This window comes from Ammospiza caudacuta, chromosome 20 (genome assembly GCF_027887145.1).
Source record: "Ammospiza caudacuta isolate bAmmCau1 chromosome 20, bAmmCau1.pri, whole genome shotgun sequence".
NCBI classification, from domain to species: Eukaryota; Metazoa; Chordata; class Aves; order Passeriformes; family Passerellidae; genus Ammospiza; species Ammospiza caudacuta.
Window position 1 is genome coordinate 8,499,640 of NC_080612.1, and position 27,903 is coordinate 8,527,542.

At 53.1% G+C, this 27,903-nt stretch overlaps 3 protein-coding genes across 7 annotated transcripts in view; all 3 read right to left on the bottom strand.

Moving 5' to 3' along the window:
* Positions 1 to 433: 433 nt before the first annotated feature.
* Positions 434 to 19,681, bottom strand: FLOT2 (flotillin 2). 4 transcript variants are annotated; one of them, XM_058817733.1, is made up of 11 exons: positions 19,633 to 19,681; positions 12,185 to 12,266; positions 8,344 to 8,434; positions 4,354 to 4,477; positions 3,824 to 3,942; positions 3,302 to 3,415; positions 3,090 to 3,209; positions 2,510 to 2,724; positions 2,232 to 2,415; positions 1,929 to 2,078; positions 434 to 1,785 (listed from the first exon to the last, which is right to left on the bottom strand). In XM_058817733.1, the coding sequence occupies exons 1-11, from the start codon at positions 19,679 to 19,681 to the stop codon at positions 1,747 to 1,749; spliced, it is 1,287 nt and encodes a 428-aa protein (XP_058673716.1). In that variant the 3' UTR covers positions 434 to 1,746. The 4 variants fall into 4 exon arrangements, with proteins under 4 accessions (XP_058673716.1, XP_058673717.1, XP_058673719.1 ...); XM_058817734.1 differs by lacking the exon at positions 8,344 to 8,434 and adding an exon at positions 10,138 to 10,228; XM_058817736.1 differs by lacking the exons at positions 12,185 to 12,266; positions 19,633 to 19,681 and adding an exon at positions 10,856 to 10,876.
* Positions 19,682 to 20,270: 589 nt separating this feature from the next.
* On the bottom strand, positions 20,271 to 22,658 carry DHRS13 (dehydrogenase/reductase 13). The gene is made up of 5 exons (XM_058817939.1): positions 22,518 to 22,658; positions 22,322 to 22,440; positions 21,661 to 21,784; positions 21,257 to 21,568; positions 20,271 to 20,587 (listed from the first exon to the last, which is right to left on the bottom strand). The coding sequence occupies exons 1-5, from the start codon at positions 22,642 to 22,644 to the stop codon at positions 20,271 to 20,273; spliced, it is 999 nt and encodes a 332-aa protein (XP_058673922.1). The 5' UTR covers positions 22,645 to 22,658.
* A 974-nt stretch (positions 22,659 to 23,632) lies between these two features.
* The window catches only part of PHF12 (PHD finger protein 12), a 31,559-nt gene continuing 27,288 nt past the window's right edge, over positions 23,633 to 27,903 (bottom strand). The window contains exons 13-15 of one of the 2 annotated variants that reach the window (XM_058817689.1): positions 27,346 to 27,428; positions 25,382 to 25,520; positions 23,633 to 24,782 (exon numbers count right to left, since the gene is read on the bottom strand). In XM_058817689.1, coding sequence (XP_058673672.1) covers positions 24,448 to 24,782; positions 25,382 to 25,520; positions 27,346 to 27,428 — 557 coding nt within the window. In that variant the 3' untranslated portion in view covers positions 23,633 to 24,447. The remainder of the gene's footprint in view (positions 24,783 to 25,381; positions 25,521 to 27,345; positions 27,429 to 27,903) is intronic. The other variant, XR_009275544.1, reaches the window with a different exon arrangement.

The following is a 27,903-nucleotide window of genomic DNA, read 5'->3' on the forward strand; positions in this document are numbered from 1 at the left end:
CAGGGCAGGGCAGGGCAGGTGGGGCTGGGACAGGGCTCTGTGGCAGGGCAGGGGGACATGAGCTGCTGCCACCAGCCTGGCTGCTGTGACACCTTGAGCACCTGTCAGCCCTTCTCCAGACCCAGGGTGCCACTTTTTGGGGTGCCCCTGCCATGGTCACCCCCTGGGTCACACGGGCCATGCTTGGGGCTCACTCCTGGCTTGACACTCACCCCTGAGGGAGCACGACAAGGGCTGGGACTTTGACCACAGGGAAGCCACCAGCTCCCAGGAGCCTTGGAGCAGCAGCCCGAGCCGGAACCTCACCTCCCCACATTCCTTGTCCCCCATCCCTGTGGGAGCACCAAGCAGCCCGAGCCACGCAGGGGACCCGGGGCGGGACAGACAGACAGACAGAGCCCAGCAGGAGGTGACAAGGGTTTATTCAAGGGTTTGTTTGTTATCTCACGGCAGCGGGGTGGCGGCACATGCAGATAGAGCCCGGCCCGGCCCGGCCCAGCCCGGCACGCCTGCCCACCCGGGGGCTGATAAGGGCACGGGGGGCACGGGGGGGCCCTGCAGCACCCGCCGAGGGTCAGTCCTGGCAAAGGACAGCGCCGGGAGGGACCTGCAGCCACCCTGGGTCACCACTGGCAAAGGACAGCGCCGGGAGGGACCTGCAGCTGCCCTGTGGCACGGGGTGGGGATACGGGGTGCAGGACACCCAGAGCCCCGCTGCCGGCAGTGCCAGGCTGACTGCACACACTGAGCTGTGCCAGCCACGCTGAACCAGGCACTGGGACAGGCTGGGGAGGGCACTGTGGGGAGGACTGGCACACACAGGGACAATCTCCTTCACATTGTCACAAGGCAACAAAGCCACTGGCCTAAGAGGCAGGGGGAGGAAGGGAGGGAGGCAGGGGCAGCTGCACAGGCTGTGCTGGAGGAGCCTGTCCCCACCCCAGCGTCCTGCTGGTCCCACCTCTGAGCACCACTCTGCTTGAGTAGTTGTGGGGTTGGGAAGTGTCACAGCACCTGGGGACAGCAGCCACAGTGGCTTCACTGCCCTCTCAGGAGATGGGTGGCTTCGGCACAGCGCTGCTTTTTGGTATTTGTGGTGGTGAGATCTCACCAGGGCTGAGCTGGGCTCCCTCTGTCCCCTGGAGCTCTCCCTGCTTCAGATCCTGTGATGAAAATTCCCCAAGCATGGGAGAGGGCAGCACCCACTGCTAGTGCTGATTGTCACCTTTTGTGAGGGGGTTGAGTGCCACCCACCCAGCCTGGGCAGGGCTGGTGGCACTGTGGGGACGCTGGGGGTGAGACAGGGACAGCTGTGGGCAGAGGCAGGGCTGGGACAGGGCCCAGGAGGTTCACTGAGACAGGGCAGGGAGCCCAGGGGAGGGGGGTCCTGGTTCTCTTCCTAAATCTCCCCAACCCAACCCTCTGCTCCAAGTCCCAGGTGCTTACCCCAGGGCAGAGAACAGCAAGGCACAGGTACTGCAACACCAGACAAGCTGCCAGTCATAACTGGGGATGGCATTGGACTGAGACAACACAAAGTTAATTAGAAAATAAATTCTCTCTCAGCTTTGGAATAAAAAGAGCAGCAGACAGGACATGCATCTTTCTGGCCCTACAAAATAAGGCACCAGTTACAAACAAAACTCGGATTGTCTTTGATATAAAAGGAATTCCCATGTGTAGAAGGCAGTTGATGTCTGAGTGCATAACAGGGAGTGATCTTCACTAGCTTTGGGTTGGCCAACCTCATTCCTTGGCCTCGGTGGCTTTCTGGAACAGAGGAAGCTGCAGGAGGGGAAGAGAGAAGCCGTTAGGGCTGCAGGAGGGGAGGCAGGGCACTGCCTGCACTCTGTGGTGGTGAGGGCTGGGGAAGGAGAGGTTTCCTGGGAGGCTGAAAGCTTCCAGGCAAGTCCCTGTGCTCAGCTCACCTTTGTGAGATCCACACCAGTGATGGCACGCACGGAGTTGGGGATCTCAGCCAGGAGACGGTTCACATCAGACATGGTGCTGCCCTTCTCTCCACTGAGAATAACGATCTCATCCACTTTGGAGAGGGGAGCAGACACTTTGGCAGCAATCTGGGGAAGCAGGGAGAGCAGAGAGTGAGGGAACTGCTCAGCAGCTCACGGGGAAAGGTCCCTACAGGGCCTTGCTGTGCCCTCAGGAGACACAGTCCAGTCTGGAAACCCCCCCAGCCCACATGGAGCAGGGGAAAGCTGCCCGCTCCTCACCTCAGGCAGTGCATCCAGCACTAGAGCCAGCTGGGCAGCTTCTCCATACTTCTGGAGCGCTTCTGCTTTCAGCTTCAGCCCCTCAGCCTCGGCCATCCCGACGGCCTCGATCACAAAAGCCTCGGCCTCTCCGATCTTGCGGATCTTCTCTGCCTCCGCCTGAGCCAGCAGGATTTGCTTCACCCTGGCAAGGGAAAGGCAGCCCTGCAGCAGCCTGGATGCCTGCAGAGAGCCCAGGAGCTGGGGCTCAGGGCAGCACCGTGTCCCTCCTCACTCACTTCTCGCCCTCGGCGATCTGCTGGATGCGATAGGCCTCGGCCTCGGCCGGCTGCTTCACGGTGGCCGTCAGCTCCTTCTCCATCCGCAGCACCTCCTTCTCCTCCACCTCAATCTGCTTCTTGCGCTCCACCACCTCGATCTCGATCTCCTCCTGACGGATCTTCTGCTGCTCCCGGGCGCTCTGGAGCTCGTAGGCCAGCTGGGCCTCTGCAGTCTGCACATGGGGGACAGGAGAACAGGGGTCAGGGCCATGAACTCGGGTATGCAGACATAAGGACCCCAAAACCAGACATGACTCCTGCTATTGAACCTTTGCCCAGTGGTGACATCCCAATCCTCAGCGCTGCTCTTGCCACTCAGCTCCAGGTTCAACCCTCCCCATCCTTGCCTCTTCAAGTCCCACCAAATTCCTGCAAACAGGAGAGGAATCTGCTGCAAGCTCACAGTGACACACAGACCTGGGTTCTCCACCTCCAGCTCTCCTAACAGATGCACGAGGAAGAAGATGACAAGTCCCAGAGCTACCAGCACCACCACAGACCCTCCAGGGAACAGTAGTGGGCTGTGGGATACTCTCACCTTCATGTTGACCTCCTCAGTGAAGGCAGCTTTCTGCAACTCAAAAGCCCGTTTGGAATCTGCTATTTTGGTATCTGCCATGAACTTGATATTCAGCATTTCCTTCTTGCACTCTGCCTCCTGTGGAGAGGGAACAGAGAGCAGAGCTTCAGGGCATGCAGTTGGAGCAGAAAAGGCTGCTCCAGGGAAGGCCAGCACGTCCCCAGACTCACCCGAATGCCAGCATCCCGCTCGGCTTCTGCCACTCCAATGTCTGCATCCCTTTGGACAGCTGCAATCTGAGTCTTCCCCAGGGAGCTCAGGTAATCCACTTTATCATAGACATCCTGGGGAGGGGAGATAAGTCATAACCACTTCAAATGAGTGACTCCATCTTGCTCCCTTTCCCATTGAAGCTCAGTGTGGTCAGGCCAGGTGAGAATGCGTCACGTCAGCTGTTCCAAACAAACAGGGAGGGCAGGGAGAAGGAGGCCATCCCAACATCTTCCCTCACTCCCAGGAGGCTGGGTTATCAGCCAGCTCTCTCCATGAGCCTGTTTACAGAGGCAGCTACCCCGTGCTCTTGGCCCAGCTGCCTGGATACAGGACATGCTGTGGCGGCTGTCATGGAAACCCCCGGAGGGCTGGGACAGGCTGTCAGCCTGAGCCTTCCAGCTGCAGCAGGGGGGTCAGGGCCAGGCTCTCCTGCTGCTCCTGCAGCTCTGCCTAGAGCACTGCCCAACATCTGGGTGTACCTTGATGGTGAAACTCAGGATCTCGATGCCCATGCGACCCACATCGGGAGCTGCCACCTCCCGCACCAGCTTGGCAAACTGGTCCCTGTCCTGGTAGATCTGCTCCACTGTCAGGGTACCTGCAGAGGGGAGGAAGGTGAAGCACTTTATTTGGAACAGGTAACACACAAAAACATGGGTCTAAGCTCAGCAACATCCCTGTTGTCCCTAATCTCTTCAGGCCTGGGCTCAAGGGCGTAATCCTCTGCCACAGCAGGGGCAGCAACATCTCAGTCTCACAAGTGCAACCACCACCCACATGTGCTACCTGTGGCCCTTGGGGACTCAGACATCTCTCACTGCAGGCACCGAAAACTCATTTATCACCAGGCCCAGCCACGCAGAGGGAGCTGCTGGAGGGGAGATGCCACCTCTGCAGGCAGCACAGGACGGTCCCGTGTGGCTGCGTGGTGGCAGCGATACTGCTGGGACCAGCCAGCTGAGAGGGGACAAAGCCACTCAGGTGCCTGCAGGGGATGAGCCCTCCATACCCAGGATGGAGCGCAGATGTCCCTCCAGAGTCTGCAGGACCACGTTCTTCACATCCTGCACGTTCTTCCCCAAGAACTGCTCGCAGGCCACAGCCAGGAGCTCCTTCTCGGTCATTATCTTCACCTAGAGACAGGAGACAGAAGCAGAGGGGCTGAAGGTGCCTGTCCAGGAGGTGCAGGCACCCAGCAGCAGCAGCAGCAGCAGCAGTACCACCACCAAGCTGCCAGGCCCCCATGCTACTGATGCTCCAAGGGACCACACCGAGCTGTCCCCACGCCGAGCTGTCACCATGCTGAGCTGTCCCCACACTGAGCCAGGCCACTGGACCAGCCCCTGCTCTCTGTGCTGCTGCCCAAACCCTGACAGCAGATCAGTGTGGAGTTGCTCAGCAGTGGGGACAGAGCCTAGCCCTACCAGACCCAGCTCACAGAAACCCTACAAAAACCCCAGAAACAGCAGTTCAGCCACTGCACCAACACCAGTCAGAAGAAAGCTGGGTATTAACCACCCCTGGCCAAACCCCATTTTGTTACCTTTCTCTTCCTCCTCTTTCACTAGAATTAATTTTTCTGACCCCAAAAAGACAGAGAATGTGAAAGAGTGTGACATGCCCAAGGAGCAGCTTGGGAACAGGGGGTCCATTCAGGGTTCCCTGGAAGGAGGGATGGGACAATAAGGCCACTGCTTTGTCCTGCTGTAGCTGGGAGCTCCCTGACATCCTCTGCAATGACCCCAATGTGCCATGGTCAGGACTTGGCTGCTCTGCTCCATGTGGTCAGTGTGGTGACAGTCCCCAGAGCTGGGACACATCCACCCCAGAAATGTTTTCACCAGAGCCAGGCCTAAAAGTGCCCCCATTCCAGCCAAGCCACGATCCCAGGATGGCCCTGCTGGTCCTGGGGCTGTTTTTTAAAGGCACAGTGAATTACAAACCCCTGTGGGGTGTGTTAGGCAGTGGAGCTCTGTGCCTACAGCACCCAGCTATGAGGGGTGCAACCCACCAAGACAACAGCTCCTGGTGGCCATGTCCAGTCTGAGGGCTCAGGCAAAGGCTGGGCACAGGGACATTCTGTGCTGGCAGCACCAGAGAGGGAGCAGGTCCAGAGCAGCCACACAGCTTTCTGCATCCTACAGCACCCTCTCATGGACACAGCTGGGCTGGGCAGTGCCTCCTGTCCCACAAAGAGCTGGTGGCACCCTGAGTCCTGCCCCAAGAACCTCGGCTGGACCTGGTTCTGAGCTTTCCAAAGCACAGATGCTGTACAGGGGCCCTCTGAGGGTCCCAGTGCACACTGTGGAGGGAGTCACAGGCTACAGACCTCATCCTGATACCTTCTAGCACTTTCAGCTGCAGAAGCAACACAGCTCTATCTTGAGAGTCTTGTCTGACAGCCCCCACACACAGAATCATCCCTCCAGAGCCAAACAGCAGCACCTGCCCAGGCAGTGTCAGAGAGCAGGACAGCTGGGACTGACTGTCTCTATGGGGACAGGAGGTGGGCTATGCTAGACACAGTGAGCTGGCCAAAACTCACCTGCCACAACCCTGCCCCTTGTAATGTTTAGAAACACCAACCCAGGCTGAGCCTATTTCCTACTGCTGCTTCCCAGACTGGCTCTCCCAGTCAAAATGTCAAACAACCTCAGGCAAGTATGGCAATCCTCTTCTGCATTGTCCCCAAAGCCTCTTGGGATCATTTTGGGGCCAATTCCACAGTGGTTTTTCTTGTCCCTACACCCCAGGCCAGCAGTGTGCTCTTCCCACACAAGGGGGAGTTGGGAGAGCTGCTCTGGAGCTGCACCCAGGAGTGTGAGGCTCCTCTCACAGCTAACAGGAGATCTCTGCAAGTACCAAAAGCAATTAGACTCAGCAGTGACATTTATGGCGAGCATCTGCCAGCAATTCCACCTCTCCAAACAATCCCCACCCTGGGGAGCTGTGGGGAGGACAGAGCACAGGGCAGGATGTTCATCAGGAGAATCCCCGTGGTACTTAGGAGCAAGGAATGATTCAGCCTCTGGATAAAGCCAGGCAGCCTCCACTGCTGAGCTCTGGCCAGCCCAGGGGAGCCTGGCTCTGCATGGAATACAGATCCCAGCCTCCAAAGCAAAGGCTGCACAAAAGAAAGCAGAGTTGAGCAATTTGTGCTCAGCGTGTTTTGCAGGGTTTGAGGCAGGGCACTGCGACACTCAAATGTCACTGCCATCAGAGGGACAGCCCTGAGCTGGCAGGGGATCAGAGAGCCTCCATCCAGCAATGCCCTGTGCAGGATCCATGCCTCCACACCCTGCTCCAGCCAGCTTCACTCGCAGTGAGGGGTGAGCACAGAGAATCCAATTAGCTGGAGGCTCAGGAAAATGCTGCACAAGGATAGAGAACCCAGCATGACCTGAGGGAGCAGCATCCCAGCACATCCCAGCACATCCCAGCACCCAGCCAACACGGGAAGGAGGCTACTGGTGAGCACTCATTACATCCCTCCTCATTACATCCCCCCTCATCCTTATGCACATTAAGCACTTCTATCATTGCAGCAAATACTTTAAAAGCTGTTTCTCTAGGAATAATTTGTTTGGGTTTTTATCCCCTTTTTTTTTTTTTTGCTCAAACCCTTAACAGAAAAACGTTTTGTTTGCCTCAAAAAGTGCTTCTGCAGAATTAAGGTAATCTCTGCCATGCACATCCCCAACAGCCTTGAGGCTGCTTTCTGTGTGGCAATTCCTTGGATCACAGCTTTAAAATTAACTGTCAGTGGGAAAAATGAACAGTGAGAAGAGAGAACAACATGAATGAGATGAACTGGGGTCTGCATTTTTAAATCAAGGCACCTGGTGATCCAGCCCTCTGCTACCAGACCATTTTGCAGGAAGGATTTCCCAAAACTAGGACAAAAGGGAATGCTGGCTTCAAAGAAACACCAAATACAGAGGGAAATGCCTACAGTTTTAGGAAAAGAGTGTGAAGGGAGACATGGGTGCACACATTTTTGCCAACCATGCAAAGACCACTGGGGTTATATGACACCTTAGCAGCTAAATGGACACCAAGGACTGGAAACTAAGTGAAAGATGGATATAAAGTACTGAAAAATAGAAACCAAGGGTGCTGGATCCATGAGGGATTTTCACTCAACAGCTCCCCTTGGCTCCAGAGCTTTCCACAGAGAATGTGGCAGCCACTTGCCCTGTGACAACACAGTGACCACAGCCCTGTGTGCACTGAGAGCCACCCTTGGTTTGTCCACCCAATTGCAGAATGAGCTGCCAGGAGTAATTTTCAATCACAGCATCCAGCTGCCTATTGGAGGAGCCAAATTCCCTCAAAAACTAACATTTCCCTCCCAGCATCCTCCCCAGGGCAGGAGCTGGCCCCAAGGACAGACTGTACCAGGACAGCAGACCTCAGGCTCCAAGAAGTGCAGGGTTTTGGTGTGCTGCCACAAGCAGCAAAAGCAGGTTCTTACATTTGAAAAAAGCTGTAAAGAATAAAAATTCAATTCCAGCCAAAAATTTTACACGCCAGTTTTAGTGCCTGGAGGGAGTAAATTCTTTTTTTCAAGCTTTAACTCACCATGAAGAATTACAAGGCCCATGTGCTAACAATAACAATCCAAAGGAATATAACGCTCAATACCATCTCAGGAGGTTATGGGTCAGTCCTGTGGGGTCACACACAGCTCCAAGGGCACCACAGCACATCAGCATTCCACAAACACATCAAGTCACCCCCACACACCTTATTTGCCACGTGGACAAATGAGACACCAGAAAAAAATGATTCTGGGAAGAGAAGGAGAAGTCACAACCCCCTTCACCACATGGAGCATGCTGGAGCGTGTTTGTACCAACAAGGACAATGTGATTTGGTACAAAGGTTTATTCCAGAGCAGCTGGCTTCTCTCCCTGGACAACAGCAACCTCTTCAGAGGGAAAACCAGAGGTAAGTTAGAGACATGCATTCCTGAAATGATGTTTTGGAGTTACTGTACCTGTGCCACACCTGTGACAGTTATAGCTACCCCCTCCGCCGTCTCTACGTCCTCACACCTGGGCTGTAACGTCATTATCTCTAGGGAAATCCTGCCAAAAAACGTAAAATGTTTGCACGTTTCCAGGTTACACACACTCAGCTCTTCCCTTTGCATCTCCTGCCCCGGGCCACCTGCTGCACTCATCACAGGTAATGCAAGGCAGGCACAGAATGCAGCCAAGGGAGCATGTCTGTGACTGGAGACAGACAGGGCATTGTGGCCAAGAAACAGATTTTCAGATAATGCTTAAAAGTAATTTATCAGCAAAGGCTGGAATCCAGACTGGAAATTATCCTGTGGCCCTTTCCCTCCTGCTGGTTTGTGAGGAGCCAGAAGCTGCAGCATTGGGAGCCCAAAGCCTCTGTCAGAGGCTCATTGTGCCACGGCAGCACGGGGTGGTGTCACTGGTTTGAAAGCACAGCACAGAACTGGGATGCTCCCACCCATCTCTCATGAGTGCTGGTGCTTGGCAGAACCTGACACTGATGCTGAAGAAGCCCTGGGTTAGCCTTACCACAGACCTACCCCCTGACCTGGTTCAGCTCTCCCTCTATTTTTCCAGTGTCCCATGACCCAAAGATGGAAATGAGTCCCAGCTCTTTATGGCAGCACCTGTAGAGCATCCGGCACCCAGGAACAGATCCTGCAGCTCCAGAGCCGCCTCAGTCACCCCAGGTGGGGCTCAAGGTACTTTGGTCAGTCCCAGCAATTTGCTGACAGGTCACCATTTGGTAAAACAAGGGACATCTTGGGCTGTGGCAGGTTCCAGGAAGCCAAGCCTGGCTCCTGTATCAGCCATAACGAGCCAGAAAGATGTTGGGAGTCAGGACAGGGAGCCACGGGGCAGAGTTTGTGTCAGTGAACATCAGGTCAAACATCTGAACCATGAAGGGGCTGCCCTGGGCTGCTGTGTGCATGCTGAGTTACTCCAGGATTGGCTGGAAGTGCTGAAACCTATCCTGCAAGTTCTGCCTGCCTTGGCCACTGTCCTAATTAAACTGGCACGCAAACTGGGAGCTGATCAAACACATCCCACTGGCCAGGACATGCACAGGCATTTTTTGCCATGTGTTCACAGCTTTAATCAGATACTGCAGGATTTCAGCCTTCTGAAGGTCTAATCTAGACTTGGAATTTAATTTCCAAACTGTGCTGCTTCTTAGTTCTGTTCACAGGGGTATTTAGTCCTTACTGGCTCATAATGCCAGTCCTGTGTGCTGCAACTTATCTGAGGTCTCTGTGCTGTATTTTCAAAGGTGACAACATCCAAAATGGGCAGTGTCTCCATGTGGAGGAAGAAGGGCTGAGTGGGAATCCATAGACAATACAGCAGAGCCAGGCACAGTTACAATTTTGAAATGGCACAAAATCTGCCTTCCCACCTGTCCCAAATCCTGTACAGAATCCAACCTGGTGTGCCTGTGCCTCCACACAAAAGTGTGCCTCCAGATGCCCTTCTGCTCTGCCCCAAGCCCCCATTGGAGACAGCGCTGGCAAGGAAAGGGTTACAGCAGGAGCAAATGTTAGGTACAGCAATGCTGAATTTGGAATTTGCCAGGAATGTACCTGTCTGCATTACCTATGAACTGTGGAGAGCCACAGAGCAAGTGCTGGAGAAGGAGAAGGAGAGTAGGGAGATTTCAGCTGTCCCATTAGAAAACCATTATTTTTTATGTTATCCTGCTGCTGCTGCTGCTGCTCAAAACTAAATAAACAGTTAGACAGGGTGTTAGGAAGCTGGAGGATTATTACCTGTGCAACCCCTGTTACGTACAGGGGGACCCCCTCCGACGTCTCAACATTCTCGCAGCGACAGAGGATGGTCAAAACCTCCAAAGACACTCTGAGCAGGGAGGAGTAAGGGTAGGACAGCAAATACACAGAGCAGTTACCACAGAGTAAGACACTCCTTGCAAAGGACAGACGAGACTTTCAGGTTTCAGCTTTTCCCTGGTCAGTTTGCTCCCAGGGCTCCACAATCAGCTTCCCTGGTCATGGGAGGGAGTTTACAGCATCCAGCAGTTCCTTTTATTGAGGATAAACAGGCTGGGGGCTCGTCCCCACCCTGCACACAAAACTGTGCCATCCTGGTGTCAGCTGGAGTTCTCTGTTGAAGTAATGCTTGCAAACAGAAAAATTCCTTTTGGTAATAATTTAGATGCTTCTATGTCAGTATTTAAGAGAGAACAGATAAATGAAAACACCAGGGACCTGGCTACCCACCCCTGGCTAAGGCACTGAGGAGAGAAGCTGCTTCCAAGTGCTGTCCTGGGAAGCTGAATTAGCACCATTTGGCTTCCCCAAAGGCATATTAGACCACACTGTCTCTGTCACTGCTTTTATTTCTGACCCCAAAACAGGGACAGCATTTCTTCCCCTTGTTTTTCCCCAGTGCTCAAGGTTGCAGCAGGATAAGTGCCCAGCACCCTGCCAGCTCTAAGTGTTCCTTTTGTTCCCAGGTTAATGCTACCTGACGGGATGCCGCTGACAGCAACACAATTGCTCCTGTCTCGCTTGCTTGCAGCACTGGCAGTTCCAGAAAAAATGTCCTAATTTCAGAGAAGGAAATCTGTCTCACTCTTCATGTTAATGCAGAGGGCTCCATCTGGGGCACAGCTTATGGCATGCAAGAAAGGAGAGTTAAGCCCCATACCCCATGGCATGAAATTGTATGGATTTTAAAGCAGAAGGTTTGTTTGGATGCTGGAATTCCTGTCAAGAGCCCCATTTGCTAAATAATGCCCAGACCTCTATCATATAACAGCTCATTCCTGGCACTCTAGTTCTTGGCCCTGGATTCAGCCTGTCCTTAACTCAATAAATCAGCCTCCCAAATGTATCTGACCTTCTGCACTGGGCAGGTCAAGGTCCTGCACTGCTTCTCAGAAGAAGAGGAGAAGCAAGAACCATTTGTTCAATTAACAGTTCTCCCAACAAGATGTCTCACAAAAATTTGGGAATGTAGCTTGCCTGGCTCCAATGCAGCCCTTAAACACTGAGCCCAGAAGCTGGGCTTTTCCTTCCTCTCCCACCTCCCATCATGTGCAGAGTGAGGGCAGCCACATGCTCACTCTGCTGGTGAGGTACAGGGAAAAGAGGCTGGAAAAGGCTGTAAGGATTAACTACAACCTCTGGCCATCACTCAGTGTAAAACTCAAAAGTCACGTCTTTATCCTTTTCCCTGATATTTTTTTACACAGATGGAGGAAACCCGTATCAGTGAACATGAGGGATGATTTGGGAGGGAGCATTCCTACACATCCTAGACACAAAGAGCTGTATTAGCAGGACAGCAGCACTACCACAGCATGCCAGCTCAGAGACCAGACTGTAAGCAGCAGCAAGCAAACTCCACCACTGAGGAAAGGGAGAGAAAGGAAATCCCGTGGTTTTAAAAGGGAACAGTCTGCTCCCAAGGTGACAGCAGTCAGCAGATCTTTACAAAGAGAAACTTGAGGAGCAGAGGGGGGCACTGGTGCACTGCAGGCCACAAACTGGTTTGTTACTGGGTGAGGGGTTGAGCCATACTGGGCAGAGCTTGGCTCCTCTTGTGGACACAGAGGCTGTCTGAAAAGCACTCCAGCTGAAAGCATGTGATTTCTTTTTTTGTGTGTGTCTTTTGCACTGTGGCACCCAGCTGTCCCCATGCCAACAGCCAGCAAAGAACTCCTGATGCTCATCCCTGATTTCATACACAGTGCCTGATACAGTGCTCCTAAAAATACTGCTGACAGCCCCACCGGGATGATTTTGCCAAATTCCCACTCCAAAAGCCCACAGATAACAGGGGTCTCCTTACCTTTGGGTGTCAGTAATGCACCACCAAGCCCAGGCCCAGCCTCCATACACATATTGCTTCTCATCAGAGCCACAGCAGCCACCTGCAGCGAGCACAGAGACATCAGGATTGCACACATGCATGTGCTCTTGGACAGGGAGTAACTAACAAGCAGAGGAGTTCCTCCTCTTCCTCCTCTCTATGAGCTTCACATGGCAGTTTTCCCAAGGCAACCTTTTTTGGAATTGTCTTATAAAGTTGGAAAGTATTATTTGTATAATTCACTATGACAAACAGTAACACACAGAAAGGGAATCTATGCCAAACCAGGGCTTTATTTTTTCAGCCCTTTCAGCAACCAGAATCAATATCAGTATCTTCAACTGTGATGTTAATTGCTTTGGAAAGCCACATAAGAAATCCACCTCCTTTCCCTTACATCATCCTTTAATTCCCACAGAAGCTCTCAAACCAACATTGGAAGAGAGAAGAACCTTTGAGCTCCCAAAAAACACCTCTTAATTCTGGCCTGTGCAAGTAGCACACTGTCTGATGCTTTGATGGTCCATCTCAGAGCTGGATGTGCTCAAGGTTCAGGCAGCCTCCAGAACCCTTCTGACACATTTAAGATTTGATCCTGGTGAAGCCAGAAGATGCTGTCTGGATTTTCATATCTCTGATTTAAAGAACAAGACACCTGCTGCCTTTCAAGAGAGCACCCTGCCAGTGATCAGACTGATGGCTGGGAAGGGAGGAACTCTGCAGTTCCCTGGCTCGGACCAGGGCTGGGAGCTGCTGACTCTCAGGCAGATGGAGCCAGAATTCCCTCTCTCAGCTGCTCTCCATAATCACTCTTACTACAGCAGTGCCCGAGGGCCTCAGCAAGGCGAGTGCTGTGCAAACACAGCAACAGCCAGCTCCAGCCCTGCGGGATAGAGCTCTGCAGGCAAGACAGGGCCAGCACACAGGAAGAGCAGGAATGCAGAAAACAGAGTGGCTCTGGGAGCTCTGGGCTGTGGGAGGGGAAAGGGACAAGGATGAAGCCAGCAGCCCTTTCAAGAGGAATGACCAGCATTGTTTGCATAGGTCAAAATGAAGAGCAGAAGCAGCACACATCCTGGCCAGCGTGCCTGCAGGGCCCTCTGACTGCAGGAGGGGACTCTGTCCTCCTTGTTCTCCTCCTTTCCTGCTCCTTCTGTTGCTCCAGTTCCCTGTCATTTAGCCATCTTTTGCCTACTTCCAAGCACTGTCTGCTTGCAGACACTGGCCACACACTGCCTGCCTCACTGGCTTCCATGCAGTGTTTGACAAACCAGCAGATCTGCCCCATCTACAATTCTTGCATTTCAGTAAGAATTAAATGCAAAGGGAAAAAGGCTTCACACACTTTTTCAGATCTCCTGTGCTGCACAGCCTAGAGGAATATTCTCCTGTCACCTCTGAGCCAGCCTTTGGATAGCTTTTTCCTGTAGCTGGAAGGGGATTTCAGCCAGGCAAGCGTTACAGAAGCTGATGATACAACATCCTGCAGTAACCACAATGCCTTTAACATTTCTTGGAGGGCGTCAGCCTGGTTAGCTCAGCCTTTCAGCCAGGCCCTTGTTTTCCAAGAACAGGAAGGGAGGTGTTCCTGGCACTCAGGAAAAGCAGCACCACATGGAAAGGTAGTTTATTTCCCAGGGTCTATGTGGTTTTACTGAACCTCTGTTAATTTTTTCTTAATAATATCCTGAGAAAGCTTTGCACCCTAAACCCATTGTTACAGGAGAGTGCCTCTCCACACAGATGTTCCTCTTCTTCTGTAGGAAATGCAAGGAAATACCTTATTTAGTATCACACACAAAATGAGCTCCACATTTGCTTCCTGGTGCTCCACAACACAGCTGCAGAGCATGGTCTGCTGAGCTAGATTATATGTCAAAAACTGTTCAAAGCCTAAAAAAACCAGGGAAAAGTAACACATGAAGGAGGAGTGGGATGCCAGCCAGCTGCCTTCATGCCTGCTGGACGTCTGAGTGCAGCAGAGCTCCGTCCTGGCAAGGCTGAGGAGCTGAGGGCTCATTTTCCATGGCGGTCCTGCCGCCTCTTTCTCAATTCTCAGGCAGCAAGTGAAAAAGGAACCAACAAAGCAAAAACCTTTGCAAGGCTAGAGAATAAACCCTCTTGCACAATGAGATTTGGCAGAGAAATTGCCTTTCCCAGCTATAATACGCCCACTGTTCCAGCAGACTGGGTCTCACAGTGGCTTCCACAAACATCCACGGTGCCTCTTCCGGGGCAGTGTGCAGGGCCACAAATGGAGGATTCATAGCCAGGGAGCTGCCAGCCAGCTTGGCCTCTTCCCAATGAAGGGCTCCCATGTTCAAGCAAGAATTCCCAGAGCCAGGAGAAAGCACGTTGTCTGTTTGTTTCATTTTTTTTTGGTTTTTTTTTTTTTTTTTTTTTTTTTTTTTTTTTTTTTTTTTTTTTTTGTTATGAAATAAGATTAATCGCTTGGGGGTTGGTAGATAAAAGGAGCTCTCAGCAGATGCAGGAAGTGAGCAAGGAAGAACATGAGCCTCAACAGTTTTGGGGACACAGGGCTCAAAACATCAAAGCTGGGATGATCTGAACAAGCTCAGTGTTGTTTGCTCTCCCAGGTAACCCGGGCACTGAGTTACCTCTCTGGCAGGAAGTGGTGAGCTTTCCAAAATCAGGTCATGGTAAACAGAATGCTGAGCGCAGACAGAGCAGGGAAAAGTTGGTAATTGAAAACAGGCACTGACAAGAGATAATGCAGAGATAGAGGAAGGCAAAAGCATGCATAAAGAAAATCACATCCTAGAGCAGGGCCCAAACTAAAGTCAGTGTATGGCTCTTAGGCCTCTCTGTGCGTATAAATTAGGATTTGTTCACATGCAGAAATGGTATAAGGTTAACAAAAATTAATTTTAAAAGATGCAGGGTTCTGAGTTGAATCCATAAAAGCCTCTGATGGTCACTGCAGCAGATGAAAGCAGATTTCACTGGCTATCTTGTTCTGGATGTGATTTATATGAAAATGACTTAAAGAGTAACAAGGCTATAGAGTGAGTTTAAAAACACATTCAATAACTCATCTCATAAACAGCAACTCAGATAAGACAAACAGCAATGAAGCCACACAACAAAATCACTGAGAAACTACCCCAAAATTCCTTTTGGAAACCAAAAGGAAAGGTCTGAGGCTATTGTCCACCTCCTCCTAACAGGCTTTCCAAAGAGTAGTTTACAAGTCCTGGAGATTTAACAAGCACATGACAAGGCAAACCTTGAGCCCCACCATGCTCAAAAAGGTGAAGAAGCAGCTCCTGAGAAGGAAAGATCCCAGAGGAGCTGGGTAAGGGCCCTTCTGAGCACTCATGACTTGGGACCAGCGGCAACGCTGCACTCTCAGCAACCCCTGAGCATCACAAGCACTGAGAAACCAACTGTGGGGAAAGAGTTTTGGCTTGCCAAAATGACAAACCTAAATCTGCAGGAGCACTCAGTTAAACCACCAGTGCCACTGCAAGTTTCCTGTACAGCTTGCCTGGTGCAAGAGGTGGAACACCCCAAGCACAGCCCTGGGAAAGTTTGAACTGAATGAACTGTATGAACCTCCTGAGAGCCAGCTGAAGCTGCCTGCTCCTGCCCACAAGCTCCTACTCCTTTTGAGGCTGAAGAACTGGAATTGCACCATCACTGTGAGGGTTCAGGTGGCTCTTGCTGCCCACCGTATCTTTCCACAGGACATTCCTGTTCCATTTATGTTCCTGGACCTTCTCATTCCATTTTCATGCAAAAAACTCTTCTCACCTAAATGTAACTTTTATATTTCTCCTTCCAGAACTGCACGGGGTTTTGTTCAGCCCATTGGGTCAAACTCCAGAGTTTGTTTTGATCCTGATCCAGCTCTTCAAAGCTCTAAAACCCATTCCCAGCTCAGCCTGCAAATTCAATAAGCACATTCTCGATTCCATTATCCAAGCCAAAACAAGGAACTTACTTGATAAATTCTTTCAGCTGAACAGTGAGCTACTGTCAAATTTCCTGGCAATGGTCTTCCAGGCAGTTTCATATTTATTTCATAATATCTAAGAAACCAGTTCCTTCTTGCACTGTGCACTGTAGGTCTCTTGCAGGAAGGGCTTCAAGAACCTCAAGAAATCCTTATTTTAGGCTTTCAACTTAGAAAAGTAACATGAAAATAGCACATGAGCAGTTCTTGAATGGATAAGAGGGATGCAGTAACAGGATGGAAGAGCTTAGAGCAGCCCTGGAAGGGTTACACACCCTTGACTGCTGGCATGCAGCAGGAAATGTCTACACAAAACTAGATTTAACTGCTAGCTCTTCTTTGACCGACATCAAGGAGCCCCAAAGGGTGCTGCACCAAACTAAAATTTGAGAAACTGGGCTGGAGCATATTTCTCAAGCTGATTTCTGCTCACCTGAGGAGGAATCAGATTAGCTGAACATGGCAAATACCTCTACTTGACTTCTTGTAGATGTTACAAGCAACACACTTGTCTCAGTAGTCTCCTAGGAGATAAAGTTGGCTTGGCTGGGTTGCACTCCCTGAATTTTTTTCCTCCTTTCACTCCCTAAAATTCTGCTGAAGTAGCAGTTTGTTCTGACGCAGGAACAGGGAGGGCTGTGCCCACTTTCCCTGTCACATAATTCCAGGTGTTCCCCTCAGAGCTCCTCTACTGCAGCCAGAAGGAAAAATGGTTCAACTGCAGAGATTTAGGCAACACTGTTTGGTAACTGTCAGATGAATATGGCCACTACAAATAGAGATTTCCTTATTGTGACACTGTGGAAACATTATAGCGCTGTATTTAAAATCAGCAGATGGACCTTAGCCACAAAAGCTGCATTTAACCAGATTGTAACCCAAACCCAGAATTTCACAGCCCATTTGGCTGGTGGGAACATTCAGGTATGGGGATGAACAGGTACTTTGTGCACCTCCCTGAAAACTCCACCAGCTCCAGTTGTGCTCAGTGATGTGCCAGGCTCCTGCCAAAGCCTCCTCAGACCTTGCACCAAGAAAACTCAGACCCACAATATGGGGAGACTCAAGGCTCTTCCTCACAAATCCTGGGCTCCGCAGCTCAGGGATGGATGGATCAGCAGTGCAGGTTCTTGGAAGGAGGTCGGTGCTGCTCAGCAGGGGAAGGACAGCAGTGCCAGCAGAGTGCTGAGCTGTGCCTGGGAAGCAGCTTCCCAAATAAGGATACAAAGCTCCACGTTCCCAAGGCACAGCTGGTTGCTCCTGGAGCACTGGAGGAACTCGAGTGTCTCACAAGAAAGTGAAAAGAAAGAACAACCCTCCTCAGAAAAACCCACATGCCAGGGGAGGCCCAGGACTAAAGGCCAAGGGGCACAGGCTGAGTAAAGAAAATAAAGAAAACCCTCCCACCAAGTGAAGTCTTTCAAATAACTACCACATGACAATTCAAGACTGCATGCCAAAAGCCTGCCTCTAATAATATTTGGTATCTTTAAATTAATTTAACTAAATTTTATTTAATATTATTTTGGCTTATTGGTAATTATTATTACTTTCTCCTTCCCTTCCCCTCTCTCCCTAAATCCAGCTTAGTATCACACAAATTAATCCTGTCCCACGAGGTCCTCCCTGCTTTTCCCAGAAGGAACATGGCTCAAGTTCCTGGAATTTCAATGGTTTGTAGCTACAACATCTCACTAAGGCACACAGACACAGAGGAGCTGCAGGGCCCTGCAGAGCCCTCAGGATTCAGCAAGTATCTGCAGACTACACTGGGCAGCAGCTGAGGAAAACCAGCCTGGTGGCAGCTCCAAACCCCATCCCAGCTGGCAGAACTCGGGGTGATCTCTGCTCCCTTCCCAAAACGCAGCTGCACTTCGAGGAGTGTCCTGGGCTGGCTGCTCCTGGCTGTGGAAAAGCACCACGCCTGGAACTGCAGGCAGATGCCACAAATTCCTGCTGCCTCATCCTGGAAGCTGTAAACTCCAGAGATGAACAGAAGCAAACCCAAGCTTTGAGACTGAAGGGCATCCCAGCACACCTGGAGCACAGCTTGCCCTGAATGTGGCATTTCACCAAGCAGGGCCAGTTTTGACAGGGTTCCCAGCATCGGCTTTGGATCCCACTGGGAACTGCAGACCAGGAGAACTGCAAGGAATTCTGCTGCTCTGGGCAGCTGCTGGGTGGGGTTTGTAAATCCTTACAAGCCACCAGCAGAGTGGGCATAGCTGTTTCCAGAACTGCAGCCTGCTCCTGGCATCTCCTCAGGAATTCCCGTAACAGGTCTGTCATCCAAGAGAGATGAACTGATAACAGATCAGCCACAGCCTGCTGGAGGCTTTGGCTCCAAAACCACAATAATACAGTTGCAAGTGTGGCAGAGCTGTGACTGGAGGCACATCCTTGATGTTCACATGCATTTTCTACCAGTGCTCATTACCTTGCAGCTGGCCTCAGTCTGCCACAGAGGGAAGCTCCCAGCCCTCGCATCACCTAACAATAATTAATCCACCTACAGTCATGAATTAATAATAATCCTGTCTGCACAAAGCCTGGTCCATGCCAAAGTGCAGCCCGGAGCTTCAGCAGCAGATACAGGTTGAAGCAGCTACAGGTTGAATCAGACATGGGGGATTTCACGGCTGGTTTAACCAGAACCTCAGTCATCTCAGTCAGCTGCTGGTGACATTCCACATGTCCAGTGGGCATCACCTGCATCCACTGAGAGTCCAGGTGATGTTCTGGTGAGGAAGCTGCAGCAGGATGTGATGGATGAAGATGGGCACTGCAGGGACAAGCCCGCAGCGCCCTGCCCCAGGAACAGAACAGTTTCCTGGCAATGCCAGGCACAGCCTGTTTGAGCTCTGTGCCAGTGCCTGCCATCACCGGGAATCAGCAGCTCCTGCTGTGGCTGCACCTCACCCGCTGCTCTGCACTGCTGGAACACCACCCCGGAGCCTCAGCTCCATTACAGCATCTCCCACCTCCCCCCTGTCTATTCCCAAATCACTCAGGGCCCCCCTATGACAGAGATCCCTCCTGGGATCCCTCAGAGTCCCAGGACCCCTCAATGCCCTGCTCCTTGCACATCCCATCACAGAGACACCCCCAAACTCCCACACGTTCTCTCCATGACAGTGTCCTCCCCCGACAGGGACTCCTGAGAGTCCCCTCACAGCCAGGACCCTCCCAGTTCCCTCTCCTTCACCCATGCGGCTCCATCACAGAGAAACCCTCGCAGTCCCCCCAGTGATCGGGACGCCTCAAATCGCTGAGAGCTCCCTCTCAGCCACGACCCCCAAAGCCCCCTCCCAGCACATCGCATTAGAGACCCCCGTAATCCCTCAGGATCCTCCCATGACAGAAACCCCTGACAGTCCCCTCACAGCCAAGACCCCCAACTCCCTGAGGGTGCCCTCCATGTCACCCCGCAGCCCCTGTGTCCCGGCCGTACCTGACACCACCAGCGCCTCGTTGGGCCCCACCGTGTGGCAGTTCCCCATGACGGCCCCGCCGCCGGCAGCCCCCACAAGCCCCCGCGCCTCGCACGGCGGGGGCGCGGCCCGCGGGCGCCGCCATCTTGGGGAGGTCGGTGCCACACCCCGGGGGCGGGGCCGGGCCGGGCGCGCCGCCATGTTGGGCGCCGTGCGCGCGGGGGTAACATGGGGGGCGTGCGCATGCGCGGTTTGAGGGAGGGACGTGAGTGTGCAAGGGACTTGGACAGTGCGTGGGTGTGCAAGGGATGGGGATGTGTGATACTGCGTGGGTGTGTGTGACACTGAGTGGGTGTGCAGGGGATGTGTGTGCGTGTGTGTGTGCGTGTGTGTGTGTGAGAGAGAGACACTGCATGGGTGTGTATGACACTGCATGGGTGTGCAAGGCAGGGTGTGTGCCCTGCAGTGTGCGTGCAGAGCCAGGTGTGCTGCTCTGCACACCCACACTGTGCACATCCCCTTACACACTCACCATCAACCTCCCAGCTCTGCTGCACACACAGGCCGTGCTGGGCGTGCAAGGCCACCGCCCCTCGCTCACCCCATCCCACACCCACACAGGACCCCCCGGGCTCCCTCATCACCATCACCATCATCTTTATTGTGCCGTGGGAGCAGCAGGGCCCTCCCCATGTCCCTCCCCATGTCCCTCTGGTGTCCCCAGCCCCACCAAGCGCTCGCTGCCCTCCCAGAGCGCCCATGCCAGGCGGTCATCGCGCCCTGCTGGCCATGGCACCCGGGGCCCACTGTGGGTGAAGTAGCGGCCGCTGAGGGGCTCGAGGCCCTCCTGTGTGGCACAGTCCAGCACGGCCTCAGCGCCCTCGGCCGCCTCCAGGAACAGCAGCCAGGCCAGCGGCACCAGCAGGGCCTGCAGCCACAGCGGAGCGTGCCGGAACAGAGAGGTGTTGACGAACCCTGCGGGAGAGTCGCACGTGTGGGGTGTCCCCTGTGTGACCCAGGAGATGTGGGATGTCCCCCTGTGCGTCCCAGGAGATGGGGGGTGTCCCCCTGTGCATCCCCTGTGTGGATGGGCACATAAGGGAGATGCCACAGGCAGCACAGCTGTGATTGTCCCCAGGCACTGCCATGCCTGGCTGGGCTGTGTGGGTGTGCCCCAGGTGAGGACAGGTGCAAAGTGAAGGGAGAGGGGGGAAAACAGTTAAGATGAGGATAAAGAGGAGACGGGAGAAAGGAACATGCCAAGGGACACACGGAAAAGGACACACTGTATAAATAGATGTGTTGTGCAAAGGGACACTGTAAAGGGAACACACTGTATCGAGGAACACAGTGCAAGGGGACAAGGTCCAAAGAGACGTGGCAAGATAAGGGACATGCCATGAAAAGAGACGCTGGGCACAGGGGCATATGAAAAGGGACACACCATATAAAGGGCCACATGAAAAGGGACACACCATATAAAGGGCCACATGCAAAGGGCTGCACCATGCAAGGGAGAGATGCTCCCCGTACAGGAATTCCCAGTGAAAAGGCTGCAAAACCGGACACCACCCCCACAGAGGGACAGCACGGGACACAAAGGTGACCTGCAGCTCACAGACACCAAGGGTGGGTGGCTCCTACCTGGGTGCACGGCATAGCAGGTGACCTGCGTGCCCTGCTCACGTGTGGCCAGCTCGCGGGCGTGCAGCACGTTGGCCAGTTTGCTGTCACAGTAGTCCTGGAAGGTGGAGAAGAGCCCCGAGGGCGGCCGGCCCAGGCGCTCGGGGCGCAGGCGGCCGGCGCAGTGCGCGCTGGAGGCCACGATCACCACCCGGCTGGGAGCGCAGCTCCGCATCCGCTCCAGCAGCAGCTGGGTCAGCAGGAAATGGCCCAGGTGGTTCACCTGGAACGGGAGGCTGAAGCCATCCTCTGTGGTGCCCCCGGCGCTCACCCCTGCGGAGCGAGGAGGCAGTGGCACAGTGGCAGCTTGTGGTGGTGCCCATCCTGGGGGTGCACAGTGGGTTTTTTGGGGTCCCGGCACTCACCCGCGTTGTTGATGAGGAGGTGCAGCTGGGGCTCCTGGCGCAGGAAGGTGCTGGCAAAGGCTCTCACTGAACGCAGGCTGGCCAGGTCCAGGTGCATGAACAGCACCTCGTTGTTCCCAGTCTCCTGTGGGCACAGTGGGGGCTGGGGCAGGGCCAGGGTGTGCCCTGCCCTGCGTGGAGGCTGCAGCCGGCCAGGGGCAGGGGGATGTTCTGGGGACTGGATCCAGCCCTGCAGAGTGCTGGGACCCTCCAGCACGGGTGGCTGCAGCCCCTCCGTGGTACAGTGTGCCCCACCTTGGAGTATCTCAAGGTGCCTGGGATATCCTGTGGGGTGTCTGAGGGGTTGTTCTTGGGATGTTTTGGGTTGTACCCATGGGGGTGTTTTGGGGGTTAATCATGTGATGTTTAGAGATGTCCTGTTGTGTGTTCTGGGGGTCTCTTATGGGCACCCGCTGAGGGGATGCCATGGCAGCGTCTTCAGGGCGCCCACGGAGGCATCTGGGGGTGTTCATGTGATATCCATGGATGCCCCACGGGAGGGTACATTGGGGGTGTCCTGGAGTTGCCGGTTGGGTGCCAGGGGTACCCTGGAGGTGCCGTAGGGTTCGGGGATGTCCCGTGGGTGGGAATGCCGGGGGTTCCGGGGGGTGCCGGCGCTCACCCTGCGGATGCGGCTGGCGGCGGCCTCTCCCCGCCGGGCGCTGCGGGTCGCCAGGATAACGCGGGCCCCGCACCGGGCGAGCTCCAGCGCCGTGGCCGCGCCGATGCCGCTGCTTCCCCCTGCGGAGCGGAGCGCGGGGCTGAGCGCGGGCCGGGGCCGCAGCGGGGCCCGCCCCGGCTCCCCGCCGGGCGCTCACCGGTGACGATGGCGGTGCGGCCGCGCAGCTCGGGGCGGGCGCGGGGCCGCGGGGCCGGGCGCAGCCCGTGCCGGAGCAGCGTGTACAGCGCCAGCAGCAGCCCCACGGCCAGCAGCGCCCACCCCATCCCGCCACAGCCTCCGCCGTTCTGGGCAGCCCCGGGCCCGCCCCGTTCCTCCCGCTCCGCCCCGCTCCCGCCGCCCCGCCCCGGCGGACCCACGGGCGGACGGGGCACGGGCTACGCGGCTCTAGGCGAAGGGAGAGCTGGATTCGTGGCGTCGTGCGAGCAGAGACGGAGAGAGGGCGAGTGCGGGCCGCCCATCGATAGCCCGGGAGAGCGGTGCTGCCCCCAGCGTGGGAGATCACAGAGCCTCGGGGTGTTCCGGTGGGAAGGGACCGTCGGAGGTCACCTAGTCCAGCCCCCCTGCTCAAGCAGCATCCTCTGGAGCACTGAACTGTGTCTGGACAGCTGAATGTCTCCAGGGATAGGCAATCTGCCACCTTTTGGGGGAGCCTGTCCCAGTGCATGCTAAAGAAGGTCTTCCTCGTGTTCAGGTGTAACTGCCCTTGCTCCTATTTTCTGCCCTTGCCTCTTATCTATTGTTCAGCACCCCTGAGAAGAGCCTGGCTCCAGCCCATCCGCTGCCACACTCCCTTCTCATTGATGTATTTGAGAATAAGATCTCCTCAGTCTCCTGTTCTACAGGCTAAACAGGCCCAGCTCCCTCAGCTTTCCCTCATAAATGAGGTCTGCCAGGCCCCTGACCTTCCAGGACACCTTCAGGCTATGTCTCTCCTGTCCTGAGGAGCCCAGAACTGGAAACATCTGAGGTGAGGTTGGGCCACAATGAGTTGAAGATGTCCCAGCACATTGCAGGGGTTGACTTGATGACCTTCAAGAGTCCCTCCTACCTCAACCAATTCCATGATTTAGTCACCTTCCAGCCCTCACCCTGTTCCCACAGCCCAGGCAGGACACCAGGGTCCTTCCATCCCACCCCAGCCTTGATTCCAGCTCAGGCTCCTCTGCAGTCAGACACTCTGGGGAAGCTCCAGGTTGTGGTGACACGAGTGAAGACAGACAATCGAGAAAACAGAATGTGAAGTATTTTTTTTTTTTATATACAGAATACAGGAAAGTTTCTGTAAAGTCTAAAACGTTACAATTACTATGTACAGTGGAACTAGCTGTTCTGCTGCGGGGAGGTGGCAGAGAAACAAAAGAGACAGACAGGTTACGACAAAGGATCTGCTACAATAGACAATTTGAGGAACGTCATACCACATGTAGCACTGTACACAGCTTTAAAACATTGAAAAATGCCATCACTGATGTATTTACACAGAATCCAACACTTTTCCTTATCTGAAATTAAAAAATAGGATGGACACCAGGAAAAGAACTCATTTCTCACTGCCCATAATACACAGTAGCTACTTGTAGTGCAACCATAGCAGGGAGGGATGGGAAAAATAACTGTGGGAAGAAGAGCGCTTCTTTACATTAAATAAAACAATGATATTGTATAGATTTGCTGTATGAAAACTGTATTTCTCTTTTAATATAAAACTATTGTCACTGGCACAAAATAGAACAAGTTTCTGATTATTTTACAACTGCATGGGAACTATCTGTCAGAGAGAGTCCTCGAGTCAGACAGCGGTCACCCCTCGCTCTGACGCGTCCTGCTCTCACTGCAGTTTTCCTTTTAAAATGAAATGTATAGTACAAATATATGTGCAAATGCCCCTAAAACTTGAGCAAAAAAGAAAAATTAAAAAAAGTTAAACGTTCTTCATTTCATGCAAACGGCGTGTGAACAGTCTCTGGGCCGACACAGAAAAATCCCACCTCGGTTTGTACATTTTTGCATTGTAAAGAGTCTGAGGGCGTTTTCCTTGCTCCAAAATGCTCTCTTCCTAAAAACTCCTAGGGAACTGAGTTGGACCGCAGCACGGGCACCTGGTGGGGTTTCAGAGAAAGCTTCTCCTCCAAGTCCATATCTTGTACTAAGGCAGTGTCCCCCTTGGGCTGTTTGGTCGCAAATTCGGTGATGCTGAAAACGAACTGCAGGCAGCCCAGCTTGATGTAACTGCCGTGGTGGAGCAGGGCCGTGCCCTCCCAGCCAGCCCCGCTGCCCCCGATCAAACTGGAGCTGCTGGCTTTGCAGTTACAGGGTTTTCGATGCTGCCCTTGTGCCTGTGAATTCATCACAGCAGCTTCTTCGTGCGCCTCCTCTTCCTGTTTTCTGCTTTTATGTCGTTCTGGAAAAGAATAATAAAAAAAAATGGTAAGGTTTGGGCAGGTCAGCAGCAGCTTGTTTTCATCAGCAGGAGTTATTGCTGAGGTGCCTCATGGGTAAGATCCTCCAGCCATGAGGGATTTCAGTTTGCAGTGAGCAGCTGATCAAAGGGAAATGGGAATCTCCTCACAGCCCTAGAGAGGTTGAGGCATTTACATATCTATTTTGGCAGCCCAAAAAGAGGAAGCTGATCAGGTGGAGAGCAGGAGTGAGCCATGCAGGGACAGAATGCCTGCAGCACAGCCCAGATCTTCTCACAGCCTGGGAAGGGAGAACATGCATGGGGAAATGCCTCAGGCCTGCTCCAAACTGGCTGCTCATCAGGACCTGGAGCTTGGTAACTCCTGCCCTGGAGGCTGGAGTAGGGTTTAGGTCAGGGCACAGAGCTCCCCAGGCTGCACAGGAAGGTCTTGTGTAACCCCAGCTGAGGGCTGTGGCAAGGCTCCCCTTTGTGCAAGGGGTGCGCCAGCCTGTGCAGAACAAGGGGCACCAACAAGGAATTGGTTTCCACCTGCTCCTGCCCCTCTCAATTAACTCCCTTGGTGGTGGTACAACACTCACTTATCACACTCTGCACTTTGGCAACAATACTGCTGGGAGGAGTGGGTGTCATCTTCTCTGAGAAGTCACACGAATACAGAACGTTGTCCACGGTCGTCCCATGCTCACTGTAGTTCAACAGCTCGTAATGCTTTGTATTCTGGAAAGAAAGGGAAGAGGAAGGAATCAACACATGAAGTCATAGAATGGTTTGGGTTGGAAGGGACTTAAAGCCCATCTTGTTTCAGCCCTGTGCCATGGGCAGGGACACCTTCCACTAGAGCAGGTTGCTCCAAGCCCCATCCAGCCTGGCTTTGAATACTGGTTTGGAGCAGGCACAGCTTCTCTGGAGCCTGTGCCAGGGGCCTCACCAGCCTCACAGGGAAACATTTCTTCCTAATATCCAATCTAACCCCACCCTCTGTTAGTCAGAAGTGCTTCTGCCCATACACACCTCTTTGGAACACTGAAACACAACCCCTTCTACTTGTTGCCAGTAATGGTCAAGTAAGAGGTGGTAAATATCCTCCAGCTTCAGAGACCACCAACCTGATCCCCCTGCTCACAGAACAACCAGCCCTCCTGCAGGAGCTGCTTTCTGGCAGAGGAGGGCCCAAGCAAAGTGGGTTTTACCTACTGCACTTGAACCAACACATCTTTTGGGAACAGGATATTCAAGCTGATGCTCTCAACAGCCAGCATTTTACAGGCACACCTGAGGGAAACTTGGCTCGAGATCTGTGCCTAGCAGGAAGAGATGAGCTTTGGAAAGCAGGCACAAGATGGCAAGAGGGATGCCACGTGCTGGAGCAGCCTCAGGACAGAGGCAGTCTGGGATTCTCAGGCCTTGTGCAGGCTGAAATGCCAGCAGACATTACCGTGACACGCAGCGTTACACAAGCGGCGTCACGCTCAGCTGAGTTTCGTGCAGGATGTTGATAGAGAATATTTCAGGTTAGCTCACAGAAATCATCTGAGAGCTCAAGACCTCGTCCCTCAGGGACTACAAGGCTTTAATCAAGTTACAAAAACCCCACATGCACATGGGAGTAGGTTTGGAAGTAACCTGCTCAACTGCAGAAGGAGAACCTGCAGAGAGAGCTCCAGGAATGGGAATTCTCCTCTCCAGAGTGACCGCAGCCATGGCAGGGTCACAGGTCAGTGCCTGCAGCCTGATTTATGGCTGACCACTGTGAGGAGATGCTTCCACACAGATTTATGGTCAGGATCCCATTACTGAGTGTGTTTGGTAGCTTGCAGGGCACTGAAGGAATGGCCAGAGCTGGCTGTGGGTTAATCCTGGATCCTGCTCTGGAGCTGGTTGACAAATGGTGATATGAAAGACTCGATCTTGCTTCAAAGACTGTTTCCATGCTAAGAGACATCTCCAGCAGTGCTGTTACTGGCAGGCCTGCTGGTCTGTTTACTTCAAGAACAAACTAATCTCTGGGCTGTAGCAAAGAAGAAACTGTAGGTTTCTGTTTATGCTGTGAGCTTAACTGAAGTTTTAGCTAAATAAATAATTTATAGAGAACTGCAGATGCTATGAATGCTTTGCTCCTCCATCACACTTGAAAACAAGGGAGTCAGAGCAGTTCCCTGGTTTGTTCCAGCTGAGGTTTGATGTTGACACATGAAGTTTAGCTTTTATTAACAACACATTCAGATCAAAAAGTATCAGATCACGTCTATGTCCTTTTCTTTCCCTAGACACCAGCAGTGACAGTGCTGACTTGTGGCCAGTCCTTGCCCACAGGCAGTCAGAGAAATCCTGCTGGCAGAGCTCTGTGCTTCAAAAAAGGGTTTGACAGAAAATGCTGACACAGCCTCCACTGGAGTAAAACCCAGCTCTTACTTTGTAGTCCACAAAAGGAGCACCACACAAAGACAACCTGCTGCCTGCATCTCCAGCTCCCACTGCCATGCACACCAAAAAATAAAAATAATAATAATAATGAAAAAAAAAAAATCACTCAGGAACTCACCTCATCATAGAATATGCAGGCATGTTTGCCAGACACATAGTTACAGTGACCATAGCTTGTAAGGCACACATCCATATCAGCTCCTGTCATGGGGGAGGACAAAACAGGCTCAGTTCATATTGGAAAAAAAAAACCCAAACTGTCAGGCAGCAGAGAACAACAGACAGAATTAAAGTTCAATTAGCAAAACAACAGGGGAGCAACTGCTTTTGTCCTGCTCCCAGGACTGCATGAATAATGCTTGGGTAAGCCACCAACAAAGTTTCAGTGGGGGAAGGGAGCCAGCAGCTCCACAAAGGTTGAAGAGCATTTCACTGCTCCTGGGTCTACCCAGAGCACCACAAGAATCTCAGCAATAAGAAACAAAACCTACAACCAAACCATAACTCTCCTCTCCATCAGTCAGGCACTAAAACTCCAAGACAGCTGTTCGAGTTCTGACACCAGGTGACAGAGCTGCCACCCACACAGATTCAGGCAGATGGGGGATTTCCACACTTCTTGGTAGTGCAGAATCCCAGTACAAGCAGCCACAGTGAGTCTGTTTCCTTTGACACC

Excerpts from the sequence above, each read along its gene's own strand:
- FLOT2 (XM_058817733.1), bottom strand. The coding sequence starts at position 19,681 with ATGGGGAACTGCCACACGGTGGGGCCCAACGAGGCGCTGGTGGTGTCA. Across the intron at positions 12,267-19,632 it reads CGAGGCGCTGGTGGTGTCAG|GTGGCTGCTGTGGCTCTGAT; the intron begins GTACGGCCGGGA and ends TGCTCGCTGCAG. Across the intron at positions 2,079-2,231 it reads TGCTGGATGCACTGCCTGAG|ATTGCTGCCAAAGTGTCTGC; the intron begins GTGAGGAGCGGG and ends CTGCTTCCCCAG.
- DHRS13 (XM_058817939.1), bottom strand. The coding sequence starts at position 22,644 with ATGGGGTGGGCGCTGCTGGCCGTGGGGCTGCTGCTGGCGCTGTACACG. Across the intron at positions 21,785-22,321 it reads CCGCCAGCCGCATCCGCAGG|GAGACTGGGAACAACGAGGT; the intron begins GTGAGCGCCGGC and ends CTGTGCCCACAG. Across the intron at positions 21,569-21,660 it reads CCTCCTCATCAACAACGCGG|GGGTGAGCGCCGGGGGCACC; the intron begins GTGAGTGCCGGG and ends CTCGCTCCGCAG.